This window comes from Aspergillus puulaauensis, chromosome 8 (assembly GCF_016861865.1).
Source record: "Aspergillus puulaauensis MK2 DNA, chromosome 8, nearly complete sequence".
NCBI classification, from domain to species: domain Eukaryota; kingdom Fungi; phylum Ascomycota; class Eurotiomycetes; order Eurotiales; family Aspergillaceae; genus Aspergillus; species Aspergillus puulaauensis.
The window spans coordinates 612,995-634,473 of record NC_054864.1 but is presented as its reverse complement, the minus strand read 5'-3'; the positions used below and the strand labels follow the sequence as shown (position 1 = coordinate 634,473).

Here is a 21,479-nt window from a genome sequence, read left to right as displayed (position 1 = left end):
AATATATATATTTATTTTCAATCACTGCTTAGAAGAGTAAGGAAGAATTAATTCCCATGCTAAACACTATTTGTAGTGATTACAAACTGCAAATCTTATTCGCTCCCAGCCATATGGTAATTTGGACAGACCTGGGTAGATTAAAACTTGAAACTAGTAAGTAAGCCTTTGTAACGCCAGTTTTGCAATAGCTAAAGTAGAAATCGTAGTACATGCGTGAAACTGAAGTGATATCACAATACAAGCAAAGATCAGGCGTGATATCAAAGTAACTCAATAAAACAGGGATCCAGCGAATAGAAGCGGCACTCAAGGGATGTTTAAAATGAAACTCTTTCAAAAGTAAACACTGCCACTGTTTCTGATGCATTATGTATCGTAGAAGTGAATATGGTTCCCAAGAGACCGCATGTTGTGATACGGTTGATATCTTCCAACGGTTGCTCTGCCCGTGATAAGGCGCTCCAACTCCTTCTCAAAAGAAGGATCATCTGCCAGAAACACGCGGAACTCACGTAGACCCTGCAGCTCTGTAAATGCTTTGAGCACTCGACGATTGTACTTGTTCCGATTAATAGAAGAGCCCCTTGTTCCGTGGTCGATAACACTTAAGGAAAGGCGCGGAAGGTCAAAATGTTCGCGGATAAAGCGACGTAAAACAGACCAAGAGAGTATCATAGCTTCCTCGGCCTTTGGAGTTCTGGCGTAATTTCTGAAGGTCATGGGGAACTTGAACGACAAACGGCGAATTTGCATAGAATACGAAGTGGGTATGGAATTTAGAAAACGCATAACGGGGTCGGGTTCTTCGTCCACAAACAAAAAATGACATTTGGCAAAAAATACGCGACGACAGTCCTGATAAAATTCTTGGCTCACAAGAAAATAGGGCAGGGGGGAGGAGAAACAGGTGCAGCTGGTAGAGAATGCGGTTTGACGAGTATCGCAGAAGCACGCTGCGCGAAGAGGAGAACAAGTGCAACAACAGGAAAGAGCTGAGCCCGATGTGGGTTGACACTTTCGATCAAATAGTCCCACCATTGCTGCATTGCGCTCTATAGCAGACAAGAATGGATCCGAGCGACTGACTAAGACATGCTCGAGAATCATGAGCTGTACTTCCTTGGGTAGCTTCGCAAACGGAAAAGGAGGTTTGTCGTCAGTAAGGTTACCAGTCAATCTCCATGCAGCTCGCTTTATCACAGGCCGGATATCATCGTCCTGATTGTCGCTGAAATGGAACGCACAGTGAGCCAGAGTTGGAAAGGGATCCATTATGCACATTAGCCGACTCGCAACATCGAGTTCCTTGACCTTGCATTTCAGACTGAAATACCTGAGAGCAGGCATCTTCTCTTTGGCGTTCAGACAGAACTGTGTCCATATGTTTAGGGTGGTGCGGTGAATCCCACGGCTCAATTTGAGATAACGGTAATGTGCGCCAAGGGTCAAATGCAGGTGTTTTAGATGGAGCAGCCCCCATTCTGTGGCTGCATTGAAGACCCTGAAATCTTGTCTGCCGTAGATATGGATGGAAAAGAGGCTTCGGGAGAAGAAAAGGCTCCCAAGCTCCTGGCGAATCGCACGGGATGCCAGAAATACCTTAACAGGCAGTGGAGGATGATCGCACGGTCCATAATAAGGAGACATCCATTTCGCCGTCCATGGTATCCTTGTCATACGCAAAGGTTTGCCGTTGCCACACAGTCCCACATTGGGTTTGGGTCGATGTTTCTCAACGAGGATGTCGATAGGGCAAGGACGTAATAGTCCAGCATATTGCAGGATCCTGATTTTGACGTCTTGCGGCAAGTCGAGGAAAGTAACTTCCCTCCGAGTATTTGTCCCAGGCGGATTGCCAATTTCCATGGGCATCTCGCTTGCTTCGCCGTCGGCATCGGGCGGGGTTTGTTCGGCATCCATTTCGAATGGCTGATGAAAAGCATCCTCATTATCACAACAATTGAACGTCATAATACTCTAGAAACAGCCGACGTGTTCCATGTGTTAGCAGCGGCCTCGGAGGACGCGTGGAAACGCGCGAAAGTTTTGGATACGTACCGACGGTGAAAGCAAAGCCAAAGACCGAGTGACCTCGTGTCTGGCACTCAATGATGGGGGAGAGATAGAGAAAGCTAGCAGTTAAAGAGTAAATCTCTAGCGGCAGATCAAGAGGGACATTCCATGAATAGATGAGTGAATCGACATGGACAAACTCGTGGGAAAGTTGGCAGCAAATGAAAGATAAAGCGTGAAGTGAAGAAATACACAAGCAAATCGCCCTGGAGATATCAAAACAATCTCTAGGACCGTTGCAGAAACCTGCTCAACCAGAGCTGCCTCAACCCGCAGGCACCTACTCACCCTCAACTTTGACCTTAGGTTCGTCTGCCAGTGAGAAGCTTTCTGCGCTGTTTTCCTCTTTCTTTGGTACAACTCGACTGCCATACTTGGGAGCCATGCCTTTGATTTCACTTTTGCACAGCTTCGTCCCAGCAAGATCGCAATCACCACATCTTCTACCAACTGGTAAGCAGACTGTTTGTCCCAGGCCTACTAGCAGTTTATTAATCTCGTGCCATTTGTCTTTGGGTAGCCATGATTCCAGCGACATGCGAGTTTCTTCCGGTGTTTTCGTCTTGTGCCAGCCCCATAGATTGGTGATACGATGAACATGGACATCGACCCCGATACCCTCGTGCTTCCCCCACGCTGCGCTCATGCATAGATACGCCATCTTTGGGCCGACGCCAGGAAGTTTCATCAGCTCGGCCGGAGTGGAAGGAATCTCGGAATCATATTGATCACGAATGATCTCGGCTGTCTTCTTGATATATTTGGTTTTGTTGTTGTGAAACCCTACAGCACCAATGAGCGAATTGAGCCGCTCCGGGGAGACAGCTAATACATTCTGCAAGTTCAACGTGCTATCTTGAAGGGATTGAGATGCTGAATCGCTGCCCTCCCCTGTTTCCTGTTTGATAGCTTGGCCATCATTTTCACCCAGCTCGGTGTGTAGTCGCTGCATCGCCACTGCGGTGACTGTGTCCTTGGTTTGGGAGGACAGCATCAGTGCAATCAAGGTCTGAAAACGCCGATCTCGCGGAGAGGACGCACGCCAGTATAGCTCTGCACAGCCCATCGTGTCCACAGGCGCCGTCGGGTTCTCTTCGCGCATCTTCTTGACGGCTGAGTATATTGATTCCCAATTAGATGGAGGCTCCACGGCGATAGAACCATCCTCACTCTTGATTTTCCGAGCAGGAGCTCGGCGCGCTTTGGGAGGCACACTTTCACTCTTGATGCGCTTTTCCACGTTATCAGGCGTTAAAGACGACGCGTCTGTAGTTTCCTTGGCAGCAGTATTTGCTTTCGTTTTGCGTCGTTTAGTTGGCGGTTCCAAGATATCTTCAATGTCGACAGTATCAACTGATGAGAGAGAAGAGCTGTCATCTTCATTCTTGACCGGATTTGCTCCGTTCGATTTTCCGTTATACGCGAATCCCCTGAGCAAGCCTGAACGGGACGTGCTGCGCGTTTGGCGACGCGAAGGAGGCGACAAGGCCTGCAGAACCTTTGCCGTTTCCTTGGAGGCGCGTGATGTACGCATAGTTCCAGTGAAGGCCTGAATATATCAATGGTAGCACTAAACAGGCAGATTCACATGAACTGAAGTAGAATGATAATTAAAGATCGACGAAAATTTACAGGGGCGAATGAAGAATCCCGACTTACACATGGTTCGGCCCCGACCGTGGGAGCTCGTCTGGAGAGAGGACCCACCGCGCTTTAAGCCTCGGCCGTGCCGCTTCAGGCCGATGGGCTTCTCAACGCCTCTTTATTTCTACCGCATTTCCAGTCCGCGCCCAGCCACTCGACTAACCACAACCCCATCCCTCTCTGATTTGCACCTCGATAGATCTTCGATCTCTCCTGATCGACCACGGCATCCCAATCCCCAGAAATCCGAACCATGCCGGCAGCGTCAACAACCCAGCGCCTACTGCGCGAACTGAAAGACTACACCAACTCCCCCAACGAAGCCCTCCTCCACCTCGGCCCAATAGACGAAGACGACCTCTTCAATTGGGAGGCAGTCCTCAAAGGCGTAAAAGGAACACCCTACGAAGGTCCGTCCTGTCACCTTATCTCTCCCCTTGCTACTCCGCGCTCAAACCACAACGCGCCCCCCCCCCCTCCCCTCCCTCAAACTAAACCAACCAACTAACAACCCCACTCTTAAAACAGACGGCCTCTGGTCCCTCTCGATCCAAATCCCACAGAACTACCCCCTCGCCCCTCCCACAATCCGCTTCACGACGCGAATCTCACACCCGAATATCTCCTTCACGACCGGCGAAATCTGCCTCACGCTGCTGACGACCGAGCACTGGAGCCCCGTTTACACGCTCTCGACTACCTTAACCGCGGTCCACCAGCTCCTCACGGACCCGAGGCCTGACTCGCCGCTGAATGTGGATGTTGCGGCGTTGTTGCGTGATGGCGATGTACCTGCTTGGGAGAGTATTGTGAGGTATTATACCCAGGAGGAGAGGTGGAAGGGGAGGGTTTGAGTTTGCGGCTTGTTTGGTTGGTCGATGGATTGATGGGTTGAAAGTTAGTAAGGGTGATAAGTGCGCAAGCGAGAAAAGAGAGAGGGAGAGGGAGAAGGAGAGAGGTATATACAACTGTTGGGCCTGCCTGAGTGGTTGGGGTATATATTATATGCCGTGATGACTAGCTATTGTTTCTCCCATTTTTGAAAGATTTGTTTTGTTGATATTAATAGCATATAACTACATACTTTTTATTGCGTTTACATACCCGAACATAAGACGCTGTTTATCTACTTTCACTATTATGGATTTGCATCAGATAAAATAGAGGCGACTAGGATTAATAGACCGGTTTTTAACTATTCCATAGAGCAGTCCTTAGTCTGCAAATTTTGAAGATGCACTCGCTAGATGTAGAGCTAGAGACAGGTACAATAAATGCAGGGAGGGTAAGAAACCTGTCCGGAAGAAAGCTCATAAAACAAGCAATAATTTACAAACGCCGATTGAATCAGTATCTGAGAAGTCCATAGTAAGGACCGAGATAACAAGCACCGCTGCAGTATCTATACAGAATGCAAAGGATTGTATGTGGTCGGCGTAACGGCATTAAATTGCGAGAGCAGAAACAGAAACATAACGTATGCGATGAAGGAGGTAACAACGCCGGTAATGCAAAAGGAATGGCTAATAGCTGGAAGACAAGATATATGCATCGAGGAAGAGAGCGGTTCCGGCGGGGCGTAACTTGCAAGTCGTAAGGAATGTGGGGTGATGTAGGTGCGTAGAATCTGGTAACGGGGTGGGAATTGTAGGTTGGTTTGGCAATTCGACGCTTAGATCACGGCAACAGCGACAGCGGCACCGCCCATCATGACGAACAGCTCTCTGGCGTATCCGGAGGCGGAGGCGCCATTTGTCTGTAGGCCTGGCTCGGGACCTGTTTCTGTGCCGTTGTCGTCAGGGCCCTGGGTTGGGTTCACGACGGCGGTTGAGGTGACTGTGACGAGGTCACCATTGGCATCTGTCGAGGTGAATGTGGAAATGCTGCTGCTGCTGGTGGACTCGGTAGTAGTAGTTGGTTCCTCTGAAGAGGTTGGCTCTATCGTGCTGGATGTTTCGGTGGAGGTTGGCTCAGTGGTGGAGGTAGAAGAAGTCGGGTCGGATGAGGTGGGTGAGGTAGGTGTGTCTGTGGAGGTAGGCTCAGAGGTGCTAGTTGGGCCCGAGGTAGGCTCATCAGTGGACGACGTTGGCTCGTCGGTTGAGGTGGTTGTAGGGGGAGTATCTGTCGATGTCGGCTCTGGCTCTGACGAGGTAGGCTCGGTGTCTGTTTGGGAGCTGGTATCGGTATTGGTATCAGACTCGGTTGTAGAGCTAGGAGGATCGGTTGTTTCAGTCTCAGTCGAGGTTGGCCCGTCGGTCACTGTATCACTTGCACCAGGAGAGACATCCTGCCTCTTGACGAAACTAAGGCCGTTCGACAAAGCGAAGTCACGGTCCTTGAGGTCCGCACGGGCGGTGCGAAGCTTCTCAACGAGGCTCTGGACGGCATCTCTGTCGATGTGTTCAATGAATTCGCGGACTTCAACCCGAGAAACAGTGCCACGCTCGAGCTTTGGCCTCTCGGGAGCCGGGGCTGCGACTGTGGATGACGCAATGAGAGAGACGCAGAGGAGCTGGAGAAGTCGGTTCATGATGGCCATGATGTTCAGTGTGATCGGCTTGCCGGGGAAGTAGAGAGATGGCGGAGATGACAGCTGTTGAACAGCGGATGGGAAGAGTCAATGGTGAGAGTCGAGGAAGGCGAATAGTAGAATCTACAGGACCAGGAAGAAGGTTGATAATCAAGGTTTCCGAGCCCAAAACAAGAAACCGTTTGCCTGATGTTGGTTCTGCTTGAGAAACGACTCCACTTTTCTTACCAGTCCAGTTCACAATAAAGGGAACGACAGCAGCCAATAGCAATCCACCGCTTGAGCAGGTTTCAGCGATCTGATACAGGAGCAGAGGAGAGGAAAAGCCAAAACACAGATGCCAGAGAGGTCAATGGGCAAGAAATAGCGAAGCTCAGCTATTTAAAATAGTTCGTCCAACGCATCGGCGCAGTGCAGCCAAAAAAAGGGCAGAAGCGAAGTGGACACCGAGCGGTGGTTGGTGGCGCGACCCAGCACCGAACTTTTGGTGTGGTGGGCACTGGGCGGTGCACTCGCCCAAGCTTCGCTGGGAATTGTGTCAGACGCACCATTAATGCGATGATCTGATTTGCAGTCGGAATTGTATCTTCTTGGACTATTTGATGGAGGAGCCCTGGAGCAGTCTCTTCATCCCACATGCTCGTATAGTGAATCCTTCTGGAAGCATACCAGGCGACTTCACTCGCAATTGCGGCTCTCGGTGGCGGAGGCCGAGAGTTGAATACGAGAGATGCACTCCAAACACCCGGACTTCCTAACTCAGGCAAGCTCTGGCATCCGATCTTGCGAGTGCGATCTTCCAAGACTCTGAATGCTGTCCCCGCTCTACAAAAATAGTTGACTTTGGTGTTCCAGGGATATGACGCAGTAACTCGATCAATTCCATGGATAGGTCACGCAATGGTTCCTCGCTTGCCAGGGACTCCTGCGGAGACTGACTCAGTCCCGCAATCCAAGTTCCAACATTGATATTTGATAATGAAAATGACTTTCGACGTCATTAACTTGAATAGTGAAGCAGAAATTCTCCCCCAGTTACTCTTCAAGATTCGGAAATCGGCAGTTAAGAACCCGAATTTAGGCCGGCAACGCCTTACCAAATCTGGAATGACTATAAATGGGTCAGATTTATTCTTGGTACTGCTGCCCAAGACTATTGGCTGCGACTCTCCGTGCTAGCAAGGGCTAACCCCTTATTGGACTAGCGTAAATAGCTGCTACGCCAATTTCGAACAGCTTCAATTTCAAGCCAGCGGTGGATCGAAGGAGATCTCTGGATGAATAATTTCTTCCTGGGATGGAACGGGTTGATATTGAAGCCTGGCTTAAAATATAGCCATGACGCTATCAGCCACATGCGTTTTGGCCGTTGCCATGTGATATCCAACTCAAATCACTAACTTAAGGCCAGAGCCTGCATAATACTCTTATTTAGAGTCTGACGGCCGAAATGCCCCTCGATCTTACATATCTTGGGGAAGAGTCGCCGTTTATCATGCAGACTATACGTCATGACACAATGTGCTTCACTTCTAGTTCCACTATGAAGACCAAGAGCTCTATGTTTAGCTGTAAGGGTGAGACAAGCTGGTGCACTACGTAGCTTCTCTATTCGTATACCCCACTCCACTAGCACTTCGACTAGCAGCATAAGTACTCCCTAGTCTCTACCCACTGTCTTGTTTTATTTTCATACTTTCGATGGCGGCATATGACCTGAAGATCTCATCCCCTAGGACAAAAGGCGATGTACAACCCCATGAATTGAATGCTATTGAAAGACATGCTGGTAGCCATTATAACTTGGAATTCCGAATCCATTTGAATAAAGATAGCCCTGGGTAGCAACACAAGGCAAAAGTGCTTGAAACAGCGCCAGTATACAGATGGTTTGAAACATCGATAAGTAATTCATAAGTTTTCAACAAAGTACCTCAACGGTACTCGTACACTCCAACCCATTCACCCCAGCCGGCAACCTTTCCAAGGATCTGCTTTTGGATCTCTTCGGGCTTTGCCAAGGTGCTCATATTATCCGTCTCAATCGAATCGTTCAACGCAATGAGCTCGAAGAAATAGCGATGGGGACCGGCACCGAAGAATGGGGTAGGCGGCAGATAAACCGAGTCGTGTCTGTTCTTTCCATACTTGAAGCCGCCTTGAAGCATATGTGGTTCCCAGCTATCGTTTTTAATTTTAAAATCGGGGTTTTGGACCCCAGTCTTCTCGCGCGAAATTCGATAGTATATCCCGTGAATGATAGATTCGGGAATCGGTGCATCCGGGTCCTCGCTGACAAGAAGGTATTCCACAGTATCATCCATTGGAGCAGGCCACGCTAGCGATGGGATAAGACCGGCGCCCTCTGAAGTGTGGTCCTTATCAATGTAGGTGCCCGATGGGCCGAGCTCGGGACATTCGACCGCAATTGTTGGGAAAGGATGATTCCTGAACGCAAGTGAGCTGGTGAAGAGCTTGGTGTGCCGCAAAGCTCCGGCGCCAGCAACGAGCCACAGGAAATCGACAGCATGGTGAAGGTAACGCATCTAATATCGTTAGGCGAACAACTTTCACTGTTCCAATATGAGCTCGTTTTTACTCACCGTGGCAGATGACTTTATTGTGGAGTAAACGAGTATAGGCGTGGATCTGCGTAAACGATCGAGCTCTGGAGCGATGAAAAGTCACAAATCATTGATGCTCAGACATACGTTCCACTTGTTTGGCCAAATGTCTAAACTGGGAAGGAGCGACCGATGTCCATTTGACAAAGATGTATCTCGGAAGGCGCAGACTGGAAACGGTTGCTAGGCCATCAAATTTCCTCTTCCATTCAACATGGACCAGAGCATCTGAGTTCAACTTTATCGTCCTACACCACGGGAAATGGCCAAGTGATACACGGACAGAGTGCCATAATTTTCATTGCGGTCCTTGAACCTGTCCCTGTTCACCATATATCAAGCCCTTCCGAGAAACCAGTAATTCCGAAGAGCTCCTCTAGAACAGCTGGCTCTATATCCAAGTTCTCTGGAATTCCTGGAAATTCAGGGGCGACAGTACTATTGTTGCTCTCTGTCACGCCAATCCTGTCAATTAATTCACCGCAATTGGTCAAGCAGTTATCGGCAAGATCCCAATCAAAATTCTGTCGGTGGGCTTGAAGGGCATTGACCATATCCCGGGCGACTTTGAGGGGCGTGTTGCGACTTTCATTCCTCATACGCAGGCCGCTCCGAAGCAGAAACATTGTTGCCGATGTCAATGAGAATGCGTGGACTGGGATCCAAAACCCGTGGAACTGAGATTCATCTAGTTCCTGCACGAGATAGGCGATATCCTCTGCTGCTCTTTGAGCATGCATGTAAAATGGAGATACCATATCATCTTCGACCTGCAATGACCTCTTGTTCATGTTTAGTTGAATGCGGCGGAGCAACAGCTTGACGGCCAGGTATGCCAATCGAAAGTTTGCAGCACCAGGTATTTCTAAATGGACACCGCGGAGCACAAGGTGCCGAACATCATCGCTTAGAGAATCCTCCCATTCTCGAAGGACATGTTCCAGATCCATCTCAGACGTTTCCGTGGACTGTGAAAAGTCTCTTGAAACGCTGTATACATGCTCCAAGTAGCGTGCTAGCACATCAGTCAGGCTTGATAGAGCAACGAAGACGGATGCAGCAGCCCTGTCGGACGATGTCGCTGAATTTGGACAGATATCTTCCACAGTAGGCACGGGAACGTCGTACTGTGCACGGTGCACCTGTAGAGGTGTTCCGTACGCCAAGCTACACCTGATTAATGTTAGCAAGAGCCGTGGTCGATTCAAAAAGCACCCTACCAGCGGTCATGTATAAGTACTAGCCACCATATTCTTATCCGGAGGCTTTTCTCCAGAGACGATATGTTCCACCCAGAAGGATCTCGATTCAGACCCAAAGCATTTGACAGCGCAACTGCCATACCGACCATCCCACCATTGCCAAACATTGAAGTACTGGGTCTGCCACAAACGTTAATGAGTATAGCCATTATTGAGGAGATCCCAGGGGATAAAAACAGCTCCGAATGGAGAGCCTCATTGGCTTGATTCCAAATATAGCGTATGTCTGGAGTACGGCCAGAAGATAGTTTGGAAGAGCTCGTCCAATACACAAGAGAGTTGGCGTACAAGTTACAAAGAAGGGTAGGTGAGATTTTCCCTTTGTGGGAGGAATATGAGCTCCGGAAGGAAGCCTCGTCAAAAAGTGGAAAACAGGGATTGGCTTTGCGAAAGAATCTGAAAGCGCATTAGCGAATGCTATAATGTGCTATAAGTAGACCGAGATATACACACAGGTTCAAGTACTCGTCGATATCGGGCTCCATGTACTTTTCAATGAGCTCGCATTTAGAGGCAGCAAAAGATTGATTCGCGACAACACCCAATGGCCGCCTGGGTACAGCATTGAACCGCACTGGTCCCAAATGCCGATCTGATTTAGAGCTTGTACGAATCAAATATCTTGTTTGAGCAGAGGGAGTGGCGGAAAGATAGCTCTCCAGGATGTCGTTATCATCCGCGACCGCTGGGCTAACGATGTGGGAGCTATCATCGTCTGCTTCGGCAACAATTCCTATGAGGTGAGGAAAACCTTCTGCTCTTCCTCCGGATATATATGAACCTGCAGCTGTACCTGATGGCGGTTCTGCAGGGCTAGCCAGACCTGCAGGTGTCTGCGAGCCTATAGGCCGCTGCGCAGTTCGCGTACTTTGCGACTGGGTTGGCCTATGCAAGACATCATTTCTGCCTCGCATGAATCTAGAAGATCGCGTATTGGATGCTTGCTTCCGCGGCCAACTTGATCGCTGTGGTCGAGGGTCATCCGGATGCGGGAAAATGCACTCTGTACCGTGGGCCTGGCACATCACGCAGACCTCCGCCGGGCTTTTTGTCTTGCAGCGTGACTTGCGCTTTCTGCATGAGAAACAAGCTGGGTGAAGGTGAGACCGGTACGGCCGTCCTTCATGCTGGGAATTGGCCTGGTCTTCCATACTGATAACTGTGGTATGGAGGAACAGGAGTGGGAGTTGGAGGGAGGCCAGAGATATGGATACATACCGGTACTGTGCGGGGAATTCCGCGGCCAACTGACACCAGCAGAGTTTCTTATCTGACAACCTCGGAGGACTCCGTTTTCAAACGAGATGCAAGATATATGTTATGACTATCTAAATATATTGATTTGTTCATTTTAATTCAATTGAGCAGGCTGTGGCGTGCGAACTATCCAGCTCTGCAGATCGTTGATAAGTTGGCCGCGGCGAAGTGGTGGGTCCAGGCCTTGAGATAGGATGTTTCCAGCAGACAACATGAGTCTATCCAGATCCTGATTGAACAACCATCGGACAGCCATGGTCACCGAGGCTGGAACTACACGTCAATTTCGCCGCGGCCATCCGCCCGCGGACAGTAACACTTTACACGCCCACCCTCCATCGGCATATTTAAGACGACCTCGAATCTTGTTCTGTCTTGCTTGACTTCCTCTCCTGCCCCTCCCCAACCTCTCCCAACTATCAAAATGGGCTCCGTCGATAACGCCACCGCGTTCTTCGCCAAAGCCGATAAATACCTTATGAGCACCGGAGTGCCGTTCTCGCCCGTTGTAATCACCAAGGCAAAGGGGACTCGACTCTACAATCAAGATGGCCGATCAATTCTCGACTTCACATCGGGCCAGATGAGCTCCCTCCTTGGCCACTCCCACCCGGAGATTGTCGAAGTGGTTCAGAACTATGTGGCCGAGCTCGATCACCTATTGAGCAACATGATCACCCACCCGGTTGTTGATCTCGCCGAACGTCTGGCCCGCTTCCTCCCACCTCCGCTGGAGAAATCCTTCTTCCTCAACACCGGATCGGAGTCCACCGAGGCGGCCATCAAAATGGCCAAATGCCATACTGGAAAATTCGAAATCATCGCCTTTGCCGCCAGTTATCACGGTCTAACCCAGGGCGCTGGCTCGGCCACATACTCAGCAGGTCGTCGGAGAGGAGGGCCCGTTATGCCCGGACAGCTCGCCTTCCCAGCACCGTACGCCTACCGCTCGCCATTCCGGAAGCCCGACGGGTCCTACGACTGGGAAACGGAGATAGACTTCGCCTGGTCCATGATCGATCGCCAAAGCGTCGGCTCCATCGCCGCATTCATCATGGAGCCGATTCTATCCACAGGTGGTATCCTAGACCCTCCCAAGGGTTACTTCAAGCGCATGGCCGAAGAATGCAGAAAGCGTGATATCCTGATCATTATGGACGAAGCCCAGACTGGTGTCGGGCGAACCGGCCAGATGTTCGCCTTCGAGTACGACGAGATCGTACCTGATATCCTCGCTCTCTCCAAAACTCTGGGTTGCGGCCTGCCTCTTGCGTCTGTCAGCACTACAGTGGAAATCGAAAGAGGATGCAAGGAAGCTGGCTTCCTATGGCTCACGACCCATCTCAATGACCCCTTAACTGCAGCAGTCGGGAACAAGGTCCTTGAGATTGTTGAACGTGATAACATCTGTGAGCGAGCTGCCGAGCGTGGTGCCCAACTCCACGAAGGTCTCGTGAAGCTGCAGCAAAAGTACTGGTGTATTGGTGATATCCGTGGCCGTGGCCTTCTTCAGGGCATTGAAATAATCTCGGATCCTGAGACTCGGGCTCCAGGCTCTGATTTGGGACAGGCTGTCTCTGACCAGGCTATGGCCCGCGGACTTTCTTGCAACGTTGTCAACCTCCCTGGCATGGGCGGCGTTTTCCGTCTTGCACCTCCGGTAACTGTCACGGCTGATGAGATTGCGGAGGGTCTGCAGATTCTGGACGAGTGCTTTGGTTATGTTCTGAAGACTAGATCTGCATAAGAATAGTTCGAACCGTGTATACGGATCTGTGGTAGGTATAATTTGGACGACGTCGCTTTTACCGCCTTGAAGAATATTTATAAAGCAAGGATAATCTACTGATAATAACCCCAAATCCGGGTTCTTATCCCCTGCCTGTTCCAAATCTTTCTACTATGTCCCCGCGGACAACCGCGCCACAAGTTGCCCCCGTAGAGATATCATGAAGAACACCACTTGCATGAAACCCCTCAGAGAATGAGATATTATCAGCCGTCTGTCTTGTAAGGACCTTGTCTAAGAGACTGATATAATGAACCGTAACTTAGAGAATACTTGACTGGCAGCTATTTATGGCTCTGGGGTATATAAGGAATCACATCATCCAACATCGCTAAGATATACTGACGCCCAAGGAGGTCTATTCCGAAGTTTGGATCGAGTTCCTCAAGGCCCATGCACAGGTATTCCCAGTCGACTTTGGTAATCTCATGTTCCTCACTAGCCAAAGCTCTGACTTCATGGAAAAAGTTGTCTTGAGGGGTTCTAGACCGCCAGAACCTGTCTCCCATATATTGCCCAATCATTTTTTGGACGATAACAACATCCTCTGAGGGAAGGTAATCGGCTATTGAGAGTATTATCTCAATCGGAAGACGATTGGCTAAGGACCTTTCCTGCTTCTGGGCCCTACGCTTAGCTTGAACTCTCTTTGCTCTTTGACGCGCTTCGTCGATCAAATCGTTTATAACACGGATGGAGGCCGGGTCTAACAAACAAGCCCGGTATCAGTACCAGCCCATAACCCATCTAACGATTAGCTCAAATTTCCAGGGATATACGCCACCTACCATAGGGACAGTCTAAAACAGTCCATTCAAACTCGGGCCCATCAGGATCGCCCCAGTCATCAATACACCTATTCCAAAGTGCACCCAGTACCACCTTCGTATCCATGTTTGCAGACTCCCATACTTTGTGTGTGAGAAGCAATTCCCAGCAGCTAGCATGGACTATATATCCAGACATCTTATTGCCCGGCACGGTTCTTCCTTCCCTGGGAATATGGGCTTCCGCAAGGGAACATTTGCCTTTAGTCTTTCTGCTAGTGGGGTCGACGATGGCTATATTTTCATCCCACGGCACAGAAAGTGTTGTAGCGTGCCAGTGGTCTTCGTGGACGTAGTATGAGATGCCAGAGATCCGACACAGATCCATCTGTGGGTCATGGAGAACTGTGTATAGTGTGATGTGTTAGTCAGTACCAATAGTGTGGGCATGGGGCGAGAAAGAAAACAGAGCGATTGGGATGGATATGTGAGTGACTTGCTCAGACGAAAATAGTGACTCCACGCGTCATAGTCCCAGAAGACCTCGAAATCATCCTTATAGGAATATACTCCAGGACGAATTTTGCATTCTGCGGGGTAGTCGAAGTTGGCACTGCAGATGTAGCACTTGGGAAAGAGCCAGATGTCATCCATGTCGAGAATGAGGTATTGAGACCTTGGTCGTCCCTTGGGCATGGCTAGCGGGGTATAGTCCCATTTTCTGATGGTCAATGGCGTTGGCAATCACGGTGGATGACAGCTTGAACCATGATAGGAATACCGGTGGACTGATGATGAACCGATCGATGGTGACGGAGGAGTTGATGATGAAGAGGTTGCTTAACTCTGGGTTTAGTGTTTAGGTTCAATCCCGATGATGGATGTACTAAGTCATGTTGTGGAAGGAGCGAAATGCTCCCGTCACTGCATTCTGCCTGCTTCCATCACTTAGAACTCTTTATTTTCAACAGCCATCTGTTACCAACTAGTATCGTTTACCACAGGTCTTCAATATCGATGCTTTATAAAGCAATTGCCCGGCTCTGAAGACTTTCCTTTCAAGCCTTCAAAAGTACGTACCTATTAGGATACAGCTCGCCCAGACCTACCCTTCCCAACCCAGGTCTACCAGGGAATGAGTTTTCCCTTCACTAATCGTAACTCACTTTGTTGAAATAGTGCCCACGGGGATATTGGATTATCTGCAGTGGTAATGGACACAGTATAGCCTTCGACCAATATTGGCCCAAAACCTAGTCCCGGAACGCCAGCGGGTTCAGTGATATGACGAGTGCTTTTTGGACCATGGACCCCAATACCAACATCAGAAGGAAATCGTGCCTGTTACTCAAACCAGGGTCGTCAAGCTCTACAGTTGGAGTACGAGCACATGGGTCTTGGGGTTCCTTCCGAACAATACAGATGATCAACTTGGTGTTAGTGGAAGAGTTCATCCTTCAACAGAACGGCGAAGAAATCCGTGGCATTGTGTCGGCCGTGGTCTAAATATAGGGCTATTGTCCAACCGCGCACCAATACGGGTTATTCAATAATTTTTTAGCCAAATATTAGAAGCCTAGCCTGGAACTACGGTGCTCAAGGATTCCGACTATCCGTGTCAAATATCGGTCTGAAAGATTGTCGTCGAGCGATCTCAAGACTGCAAAGTAGAGTTTGCATAGACGTTTGATGACGACGAGAACCGCCATCCTCTTAAAAGTTTACGAGTTCAATCCAACGAACCTGTTCATACCTGGTGATTTGCAGTAGCGGTCTGGCGTATACCTTGCATAGGACCGCTGCATATTGCCATGTGCAGACAAGTCATCTCGAACTACGTAGGCAGGATTCCAGGAAATAATGCGGGGTGCGCTGCCTGACATTAATCGCATTCGGTAGCAAATGTTGTTGGCAAGATCATCCTTCGCAGTTAAGCTTCGTGGAAGGGATCTTTCGAGTTGACATAAATAGCACGTTACCTCCATGGCGGCTCGCTTCCGTGAAATTGCGGAGGGTCGAAGGTATCTTTTGATTCTGGAATGCGAGTCTAGACCAATCATTTCAACGTGAAACAAGGCCCATCAAATCTGATTTCGCAAGATTAATTATCCTGGAGGTCCAGGCGGGATCTGGATTCTGGCTGGTCAGCCATGGAACGCTCGGCTGCAACGGGCGCGACTCATGCGATCCTCGCTCGCCGGACTAAGGAACCGAGACAATGCATTTGACGTCAGCTGCTTATTTTTGGTGAGACAGGACGGAAGCAGGAAAGGAATTCAAGGCAGAGGCGCTGATACGGTGCATGTATGCGCTGGCAGAGAGTACGTTTCAAGGTGACTTTGACACAGGCTTTCATTTGGATCTGAGTCGTGCATGGAATAAATGGGAAATGGATAAATAATAACCAGGGACGAGATTGAGAGATATTAATATCGCGGTGGAGCGGCTGTTGTGGGACACGTGACGGCCGAAGCCAAACGCACAATTTTCAGTCCCCAGAGTCCAACTCGGCTCAGGGGGTCACAAGGATGGTTAAGGAGTCTACAAGGAGATCCCCAAAAGTCAAAAGCCTTCTCAAGGAGAAGAGTGACGCAGATTGCAGTCATCAAGTATCCTGAGTTCCTGTGAAGGGTCAACAGCTTGTGACAGGGATTTCGCATTCAGGGACTGAGAATGGACCCCAGTTCACGCGGGCCCACATTGCCCCACCACAACATCAACATTAGGGAAGCATCTTCATTCCTTTTGCCGATTAGCACTCTCTTATTTGTCCACCCATGCTTTGCTGGAGCACAGCCATCGGCTGTTGAACACAATTGGAGTTGAGGGCGAAATGGAAGCCACCCATCAGACCATTCAAAAGTCGCCTCCCCTGGCGATCCGCCTATCGCTGCCCACACCAGAAGGTGATCTGCTGGAGCGCATCTTGAAACTGTAACAGGATGACGAATGCCCCTGCTGGGGTGCGGATTGGCTGCGACTCGGGTTGGTCACTGTATGTAAAGTTGTTACACTGCGTTCCAATGACTTCATGGCACAACCCACCGGATTGTGCGGGGAATCAAAAGGATAGAGAGAGAGTATTCAACACGATGGGAACACAGTGAAGTTGGTAGGTGAAAGGAGCATTCAGCGGGCGTAGCGATTACAGTGAATGATAGCAGGAAGGGCCGAATCCAGAGGTGTGTTTGGGGATGATGGTGGAGCGTCAAATAGGAACGTCTGGGCGTCTTGTTGGTGCTGGGCGCAGGCTCGGCTGGCCCGCCAGGCCGCCACCCCTATGCAGCACCAGGCGCCTCCATTCCCTCCTTCTTTCATCCGCTCCCTGCCTCTTACTTTCTTTCTCTTCTCTCCCTCCCATCCCTTCCATCGTTTGTGAATCCCTTCTTTCTTATTTTCGACGTACTTCAAGTCGTCGTCCCGTCATTCGTTCAGACTTGCCTGTTTCTACTTCTCACACTCGCTTTCTCGCGCCCCCGCGACTTACCTCCGCATTTCATCGCCGAATCACCCTTATTTATCGATTGACAACTCAGTACCAACTATCTCACCATGAAGGGCTCCGCTATTGCTACCGCCCTCACTCTGAGCGTTTCCAGCGTTCTGGCTTCGCCCCAGCAGCTGTCCGCCCGTGATGACTTTACCCCTGTCACTGTGAAGGGTAACGCTTTCTTCAAGGGAGACGAGCGCTTCTATATGCGCGGTGTCGACTACCAGCCTGGCGGTTCCTCCGACCTGGCTGACCCCATCGCCGATACTGAGGGGTGCAAGCGCGACATCAAGAAGTTCAAGGAGCTCGGCCTGAACACCATCCGTGTTTACTCGGTCGACAACTCCCAGAACCACGACGAGTGTATGAACGCCCTGGCTGATGCTGGCATCCACCTTGTGCTCGACGTCAACACTCCCAAGTACTCGATCAACCGTAAATCCCCCGACGTCTCCTACAACGACAAGTACCTTCAATTCATCTTTGCTACTGTCGACAAGTTCGTCAAGTACAAGAACACCTTGGCTTTCTTCTCCGGAAACGAGGTCATCAACGATGGTCCTTCCTCCATCACTGCCCCTTACGTCAAGGCTGTGACCCGTGACCTTCGCAACTACATGAGCGCTCGCGACTACCGTCAGGTTCCTGTCGGATACTCCGCTGTAAGTTTGAGATAACCCCTGTTTAAAAGACCGTGTTGGCAAGTACTAATGAAGGGCTCTTCTAGGCCGACGTTGACACCAACCGTCGTGAGATGGCCGAGTACATGAACTGTGGTACCAAGGAGGAGCGCAGTGACTTCTTTGCTTTCAACGACTACTCCTGGTGCAGCCCCTCTTCCTTCTCGAAGTCCGGCTGGGATGCCAAGGTCAAGAACTTCACTGGCTATGGTCTCCCTCTCTTCCTCTCTGAGTACGGATGCAACACCAACACGCGTGACTTCGGTGAGGTTGAGGCTCTCTACTCCACCAAGATGACCGGCGTCTACTCTGGTGGTCTTGTCTACGAGTACTCCCAGGAGCCCAGCAACTACGGACTTGTTAAGATCAAGAACAACGATCTCAGCGACCTCAAGGACTTTGATGCCCTCAAGTCTGCTTTCAAGAAGACCAACAACCCCGAGGGTGACGGTGGCTACAACAAGACTGGTGGTGCCAACCCCTGCCCGGCTAGAAACGCCCCCAACTGGAACGTTGACTCCGAGGACACCCTTCCCGCTATGCCCGAGCCGGCCAAGAAGTACTTCGAGGACGGTGCTGGTGATGGCCCTGGCTTCAAGGGCTCTGGTAGCCAGACCTCGGGTACCCCCTCTTCCAGCAACACTACCGATGGTGAGGGCAACACCGTTGATGGCAGTGTCAACACTCAAAACTCGGGCAGCGGCGATGACGACGAGGGTGCTGCTGCTGGCCTTCAGATCTCTCCCGTTTTCGTCGGGATGGTGACTATTTTCTCTAGTCTGGTCGGTGCCGGTATGGCTCTGTTCTAGTTGATGGAAGTTGGATTGTCTAGGATGTTCTTATCACATTTATTTCTTTCGGAGTTCTCTGACTTGCCAGATGGGATTTGTATTGATATGCCCCTGGCTCTTCCCACGCGACGCACAAGGAGCCTCCACCGTTGTACAGTTGGATGGCACATTTGTTAGTCATTTTTAGTGCATTGAGTATAGACTCGTAATCAATGGCCTGATGTTCTTGCAGATTTCCAGTAAAAATCTCGTAGTTTAATTGTACTTGGCTGATACAGAACAAGCAAACGAAACTTTTCCGCGTTTTGCCCTAAGTTAGGGCCCTTCGAGCAATCGACAAGTTAAAAAGACGGTGCTTAATTCTTCATCTCAAGTACGCTCTACTCAGCCATCGGTCCCTCAGCCGTAAGAAACTTGAAGTCCGCGCCCTCATGCGCCTGGTTCACCTCCCGCACATACAGCCCCCAGTACCCCCTCCTCGTCGCCGCCAGACTCAAATTCGACTCTTTCCTTTCCCCCATCCCCCTCTTCCTCTCCTCAACCCTCCTCTCCAACTCCCGCTCATCAACATCAACCCGCAAAACCCTCTCCCGGGCATCAAACACAATCACATCCCCCGTCCTCACAACCCCAAACACCGACTCCGGAACCGCCGACTCAGGCGACACATGCAGGATAATCGTGCCCCCCGCCGTCCCCGACATCCTCCCATCCGAGATCCTCAACATATCCACAACCCCCCGCGCGGCAAGCTTGCGCGGAATCGGGATCATGCCTGCTTCCGGCATTCCGGGGTTCCCTCTCCCAGATCCAATGGGCCCGATACCCTTGAGGACGAGGACGGTGTCGGGCGTTACATCCAGATCTGGGTCGTCGAGACGCGCGGCGAGATCAGCTGGGTTTTCGAAGACGAGGGCTGGGCCGGTGTGGGTTAGCAGAGCGCGGTTCTTGGATGCGGAGGCTTTGAGCACGGCGCCGTTCGGGGCGATGTTGCCGGATACGACGACTAGGGAGGAGTTTGGGTGCAGGGGGTTGGAGAGGGGGCGGATGACCTTTGTTGAGTAGTCGAAGGTGAAGTTTGAGGGTGGATGGAGCTGGTCTAGGAGCTGGCCGAGGGTTTTGCCGGTGATGGTCTTTGCGTCGAGGTGGAGGAGTGGTTTGAGACGGTTAAGCAGGGCGGGCATGCCGCCGGCGTTGTGGAAGTCGGTCATGTAGTTGTCGCCGCTTGGTTTGAGGTCGACGAGGAGGGGTGTTTGGTGGCCGATGGCGTCGAGGGTTTTTAGGCTGATGGTGTCCTTTTTGATGCCTGGGTGGCGGTTGATTATGGCCATTAGGTGGACCATTGCATTGGTGGAGCCGCCGATGGCCTGCAGGACCACGGCGGCGTTGTAGAAGGACTCGGCGGAGAGGATTGTCTGTGGTGTTTGCTGGTTTATGGCTGCAGAGACTGCGTTGGCGCCTGTTTGTTCGGCGATGCGGAGTCTTGCGGCGGAGACTGCTGGTGCGGAGGCGCCTTGCAGCGGGATGAGCCCTAGGGCTGCAGTGATGCAGGCCATTGTGCTGGCGGTTCCCATGACGCCGCAGGTTCCGATCTATCCAAAGGTAAGCTAGGGGAAGGCAAGTATAAGAAGTGCAGGAAACGAAAAGACGAACAGTAGGTGCAAGCTCCTCGTTGATGGCAGCTATTTCTTCCACGTCTATAGTTCCTGCGCGGTACGAGGCCCAGTTGTTTCTGCAGTCAGTGCAGGCCCCAATCCGTTTCCCTCGGTGGCTTCCTGGCATCATAGGCCCTGTCAGGAGCGGCAAGACGGGTTTATTTGCTGAGATCCCTCCCATTATCTGCGCTGGGACAGTCTTGTCACAACCTATACATAATTAGCGTCGCCCCTTTGAACCCGTGCAGGTATAGATTATAGATCCCACCTCCAATCATTATACAAGCATCCACAGGCTGCGCGCGGATCATCTCCTCCGTATCCATACTCATGAGATTGCGCAGGAACATGCTCGTGGGATGCGAGAACCCTTCATGCAAGCTGATAGTAGGGAAGTCAATAGCTATCCCGCCATTCAGATGGATGCCGCGCTTAGCAGCCTCGATTAATTGAGGTGTATTCCCATGGCACGGGTTAAACCCGGAGCCCGTGTTAATGATTCCAATAATTGGACGGGATAGAGCATCCTCAGAGTAGCCTAGGGCTTTGATGAATACCTTGCGGAGGAAGAGGGAGAAGTGCGCGTCTCCGTAGGAGGTTAGCCCTTGTCGGAGTCCGGTGGTTGAGACTATGGGTTCCTGTAGGTTGTAGTCTTTGTTTTCTGGCTGTGATGTATCCATTGTGGCTTTTGGGAATTGGATATGTATTGTTTTTACTTTGGGCTTTGAATCCTGGGTTATTTATGTAGGGTCCGGCTATGCAGTATGCGGGTGCGCTCCGCTGCATTGACGGGAGGGATCCGATGCGGCACCACCGCGATTCTGATCGTATGTCTAGAAGTATGATGTTAATACTTGGTTTATTTACCTTATATAAATTAGCTGAGGCAAATACTCCGTTACCGAGTGTCTAGG

General features: G+C 50.6%; 10 protein-coding genes across 10 annotated transcripts; 3 read left to right on the top strand and 7 right to left on the bottom strand.

Moving 5' to 3' along the window:
* Window positions 1-369: 369 nt before the first annotated feature.
* APUU_80253S (uncharacterized protein) lies at window positions 370-1,923 on the bottom strand (the record flags this gene model as incomplete). The annotated part of the gene is made up of 1 exon (XM_041696513.1): window positions 370-1,923. The coding sequence occupies one exon, from the start codon at window positions 1,921-1,923 to the stop codon at window positions 370-372; it is 1,554 nt and encodes a 517-aa protein (XP_041562136.1).
* Window positions 1,924-2,356: 433 nt separating this feature from the next.
* NTG2 (endonuclease III domain-containing protein) lies at window positions 2,357-3,610 on the bottom strand (the record flags this gene model as incomplete). The annotated part of the gene is made up of 1 exon (XM_041696511.1): window positions 2,357-3,610. One exon carries the CDS (start codon window positions 3,608-3,610, stop codon window positions 2,357-2,359), a length of 1,254 nt encoding a protein of 417 aa, XP_041562135.1.
* A 363-nt stretch (window positions 3,611-3,973) lies between these two features.
* Window positions 3,974-4,574, top strand: pex4 (putative ubiquitin conjugating enzyme (UbcJ); the record flags this gene model as incomplete). Its single annotated transcript, XM_041696510.1, has 2 exons — window positions 3,974-4,130; window positions 4,249-4,574. 2 exons carry the CDS (start codon window positions 3,974-3,976, stop codon window positions 4,572-4,574), a joined length of 483 nt encoding a protein of 160 aa, XP_041562134.1.
* Window positions 4,575-5,392: 818 nt separating this feature from the next.
* APUU_80250S (putative GPI anchored cell wall protein (Dan4)) lies at window positions 5,393-6,259 on the bottom strand (the record flags this gene model as incomplete). Its single annotated transcript, XM_041696509.1, has 1 exon — window positions 5,393-6,259. One exon carries the CDS (start codon window positions 6,257-6,259, stop codon window positions 5,393-5,395), a length of 867 nt encoding a protein of 288 aa, XP_041562133.1.
* Window positions 6,260-8,184: 1,925 nt separating this feature from the next.
* On the bottom strand, window positions 8,185-8,796 carry APUU_80249S (YbhB/YbcL family Raf kinase inhibitor-like protein; the record flags this gene model as incomplete). Its single annotated transcript, XM_041696508.1, has 1 exon — window positions 8,185-8,796. The coding sequence occupies one exon, from the start codon at window positions 8,794-8,796 to the stop codon at window positions 8,185-8,187; it is 612 nt and encodes a 203-aa protein (XP_041562132.1).
* A 404-nt stretch (window positions 8,797-9,200) lies between these two features.
* On the bottom strand, window positions 9,201-11,287 carry APUU_80248S (uncharacterized protein; the record flags this gene model as incomplete). The annotated part of the gene is made up of 3 exons (XM_041696507.1): window positions 9,201-10,047; window positions 10,095-10,532; window positions 10,590-11,287. 3 exons carry the CDS (start codon window positions 11,285-11,287, stop codon window positions 9,201-9,203), a joined length of 1,983 nt encoding a protein of 660 aa, XP_041562131.1.
* A 530-nt stretch (window positions 11,288-11,817) lies between these two features.
* Window positions 11,818-13,140, top strand: APUU_80247A (aspartate aminotransferase family protein; the record flags this gene model as incomplete). The annotated part of the gene is made up of 1 exon (XM_041696506.1): window positions 11,818-13,140. The coding sequence occupies one exon, from the start codon at window positions 11,818-11,820 to the stop codon at window positions 13,138-13,140; it is 1,323 nt and encodes a 440-aa protein (XP_041562130.1).
* Window positions 13,141-13,466: 326 nt separating this feature from the next.
* APUU_80246S (uncharacterized protein) lies at window positions 13,467-14,645 on the bottom strand (the record flags this gene model as incomplete). Its single annotated transcript, XM_041696505.1, has 3 exons — window positions 13,467-13,888; window positions 13,971-14,354; window positions 14,417-14,645. 3 exons carry the CDS (start codon window positions 14,643-14,645, stop codon window positions 13,467-13,469), a joined length of 1,035 nt encoding a protein of 344 aa, XP_041562129.1.
* A 2,856-nt stretch (window positions 14,646-17,501) lies between these two features.
* Window positions 17,502-18,928, top strand: gel1 (1,3-beta-glucanosyltransferase gel1; the record flags this gene model as incomplete). Its single annotated transcript, XM_041696504.1, has 2 exons — window positions 17,502-18,101; window positions 18,167-18,928. The coding sequence occupies 2 exons, from the start codon at window positions 17,502-17,504 to the stop codon at window positions 18,926-18,928; spliced, it is 1,362 nt and encodes a 453-aa protein (XP_041562128.1).
* A 362-nt stretch (window positions 18,929-19,290) lies between these two features.
* On the bottom strand, window positions 19,291-21,245 carry APUU_80244S (uncharacterized protein; the record flags this gene model as incomplete). Its single annotated transcript, XM_041696503.1, has 3 exons — window positions 19,291-20,502; window positions 20,564-20,775; window positions 20,834-21,245. 3 exons carry the CDS (start codon window positions 21,243-21,245, stop codon window positions 19,291-19,293), a joined length of 1,836 nt encoding a protein of 611 aa, XP_041562127.1.
* Window positions 21,246-21,479: the final 234 nt, after the last annotated feature.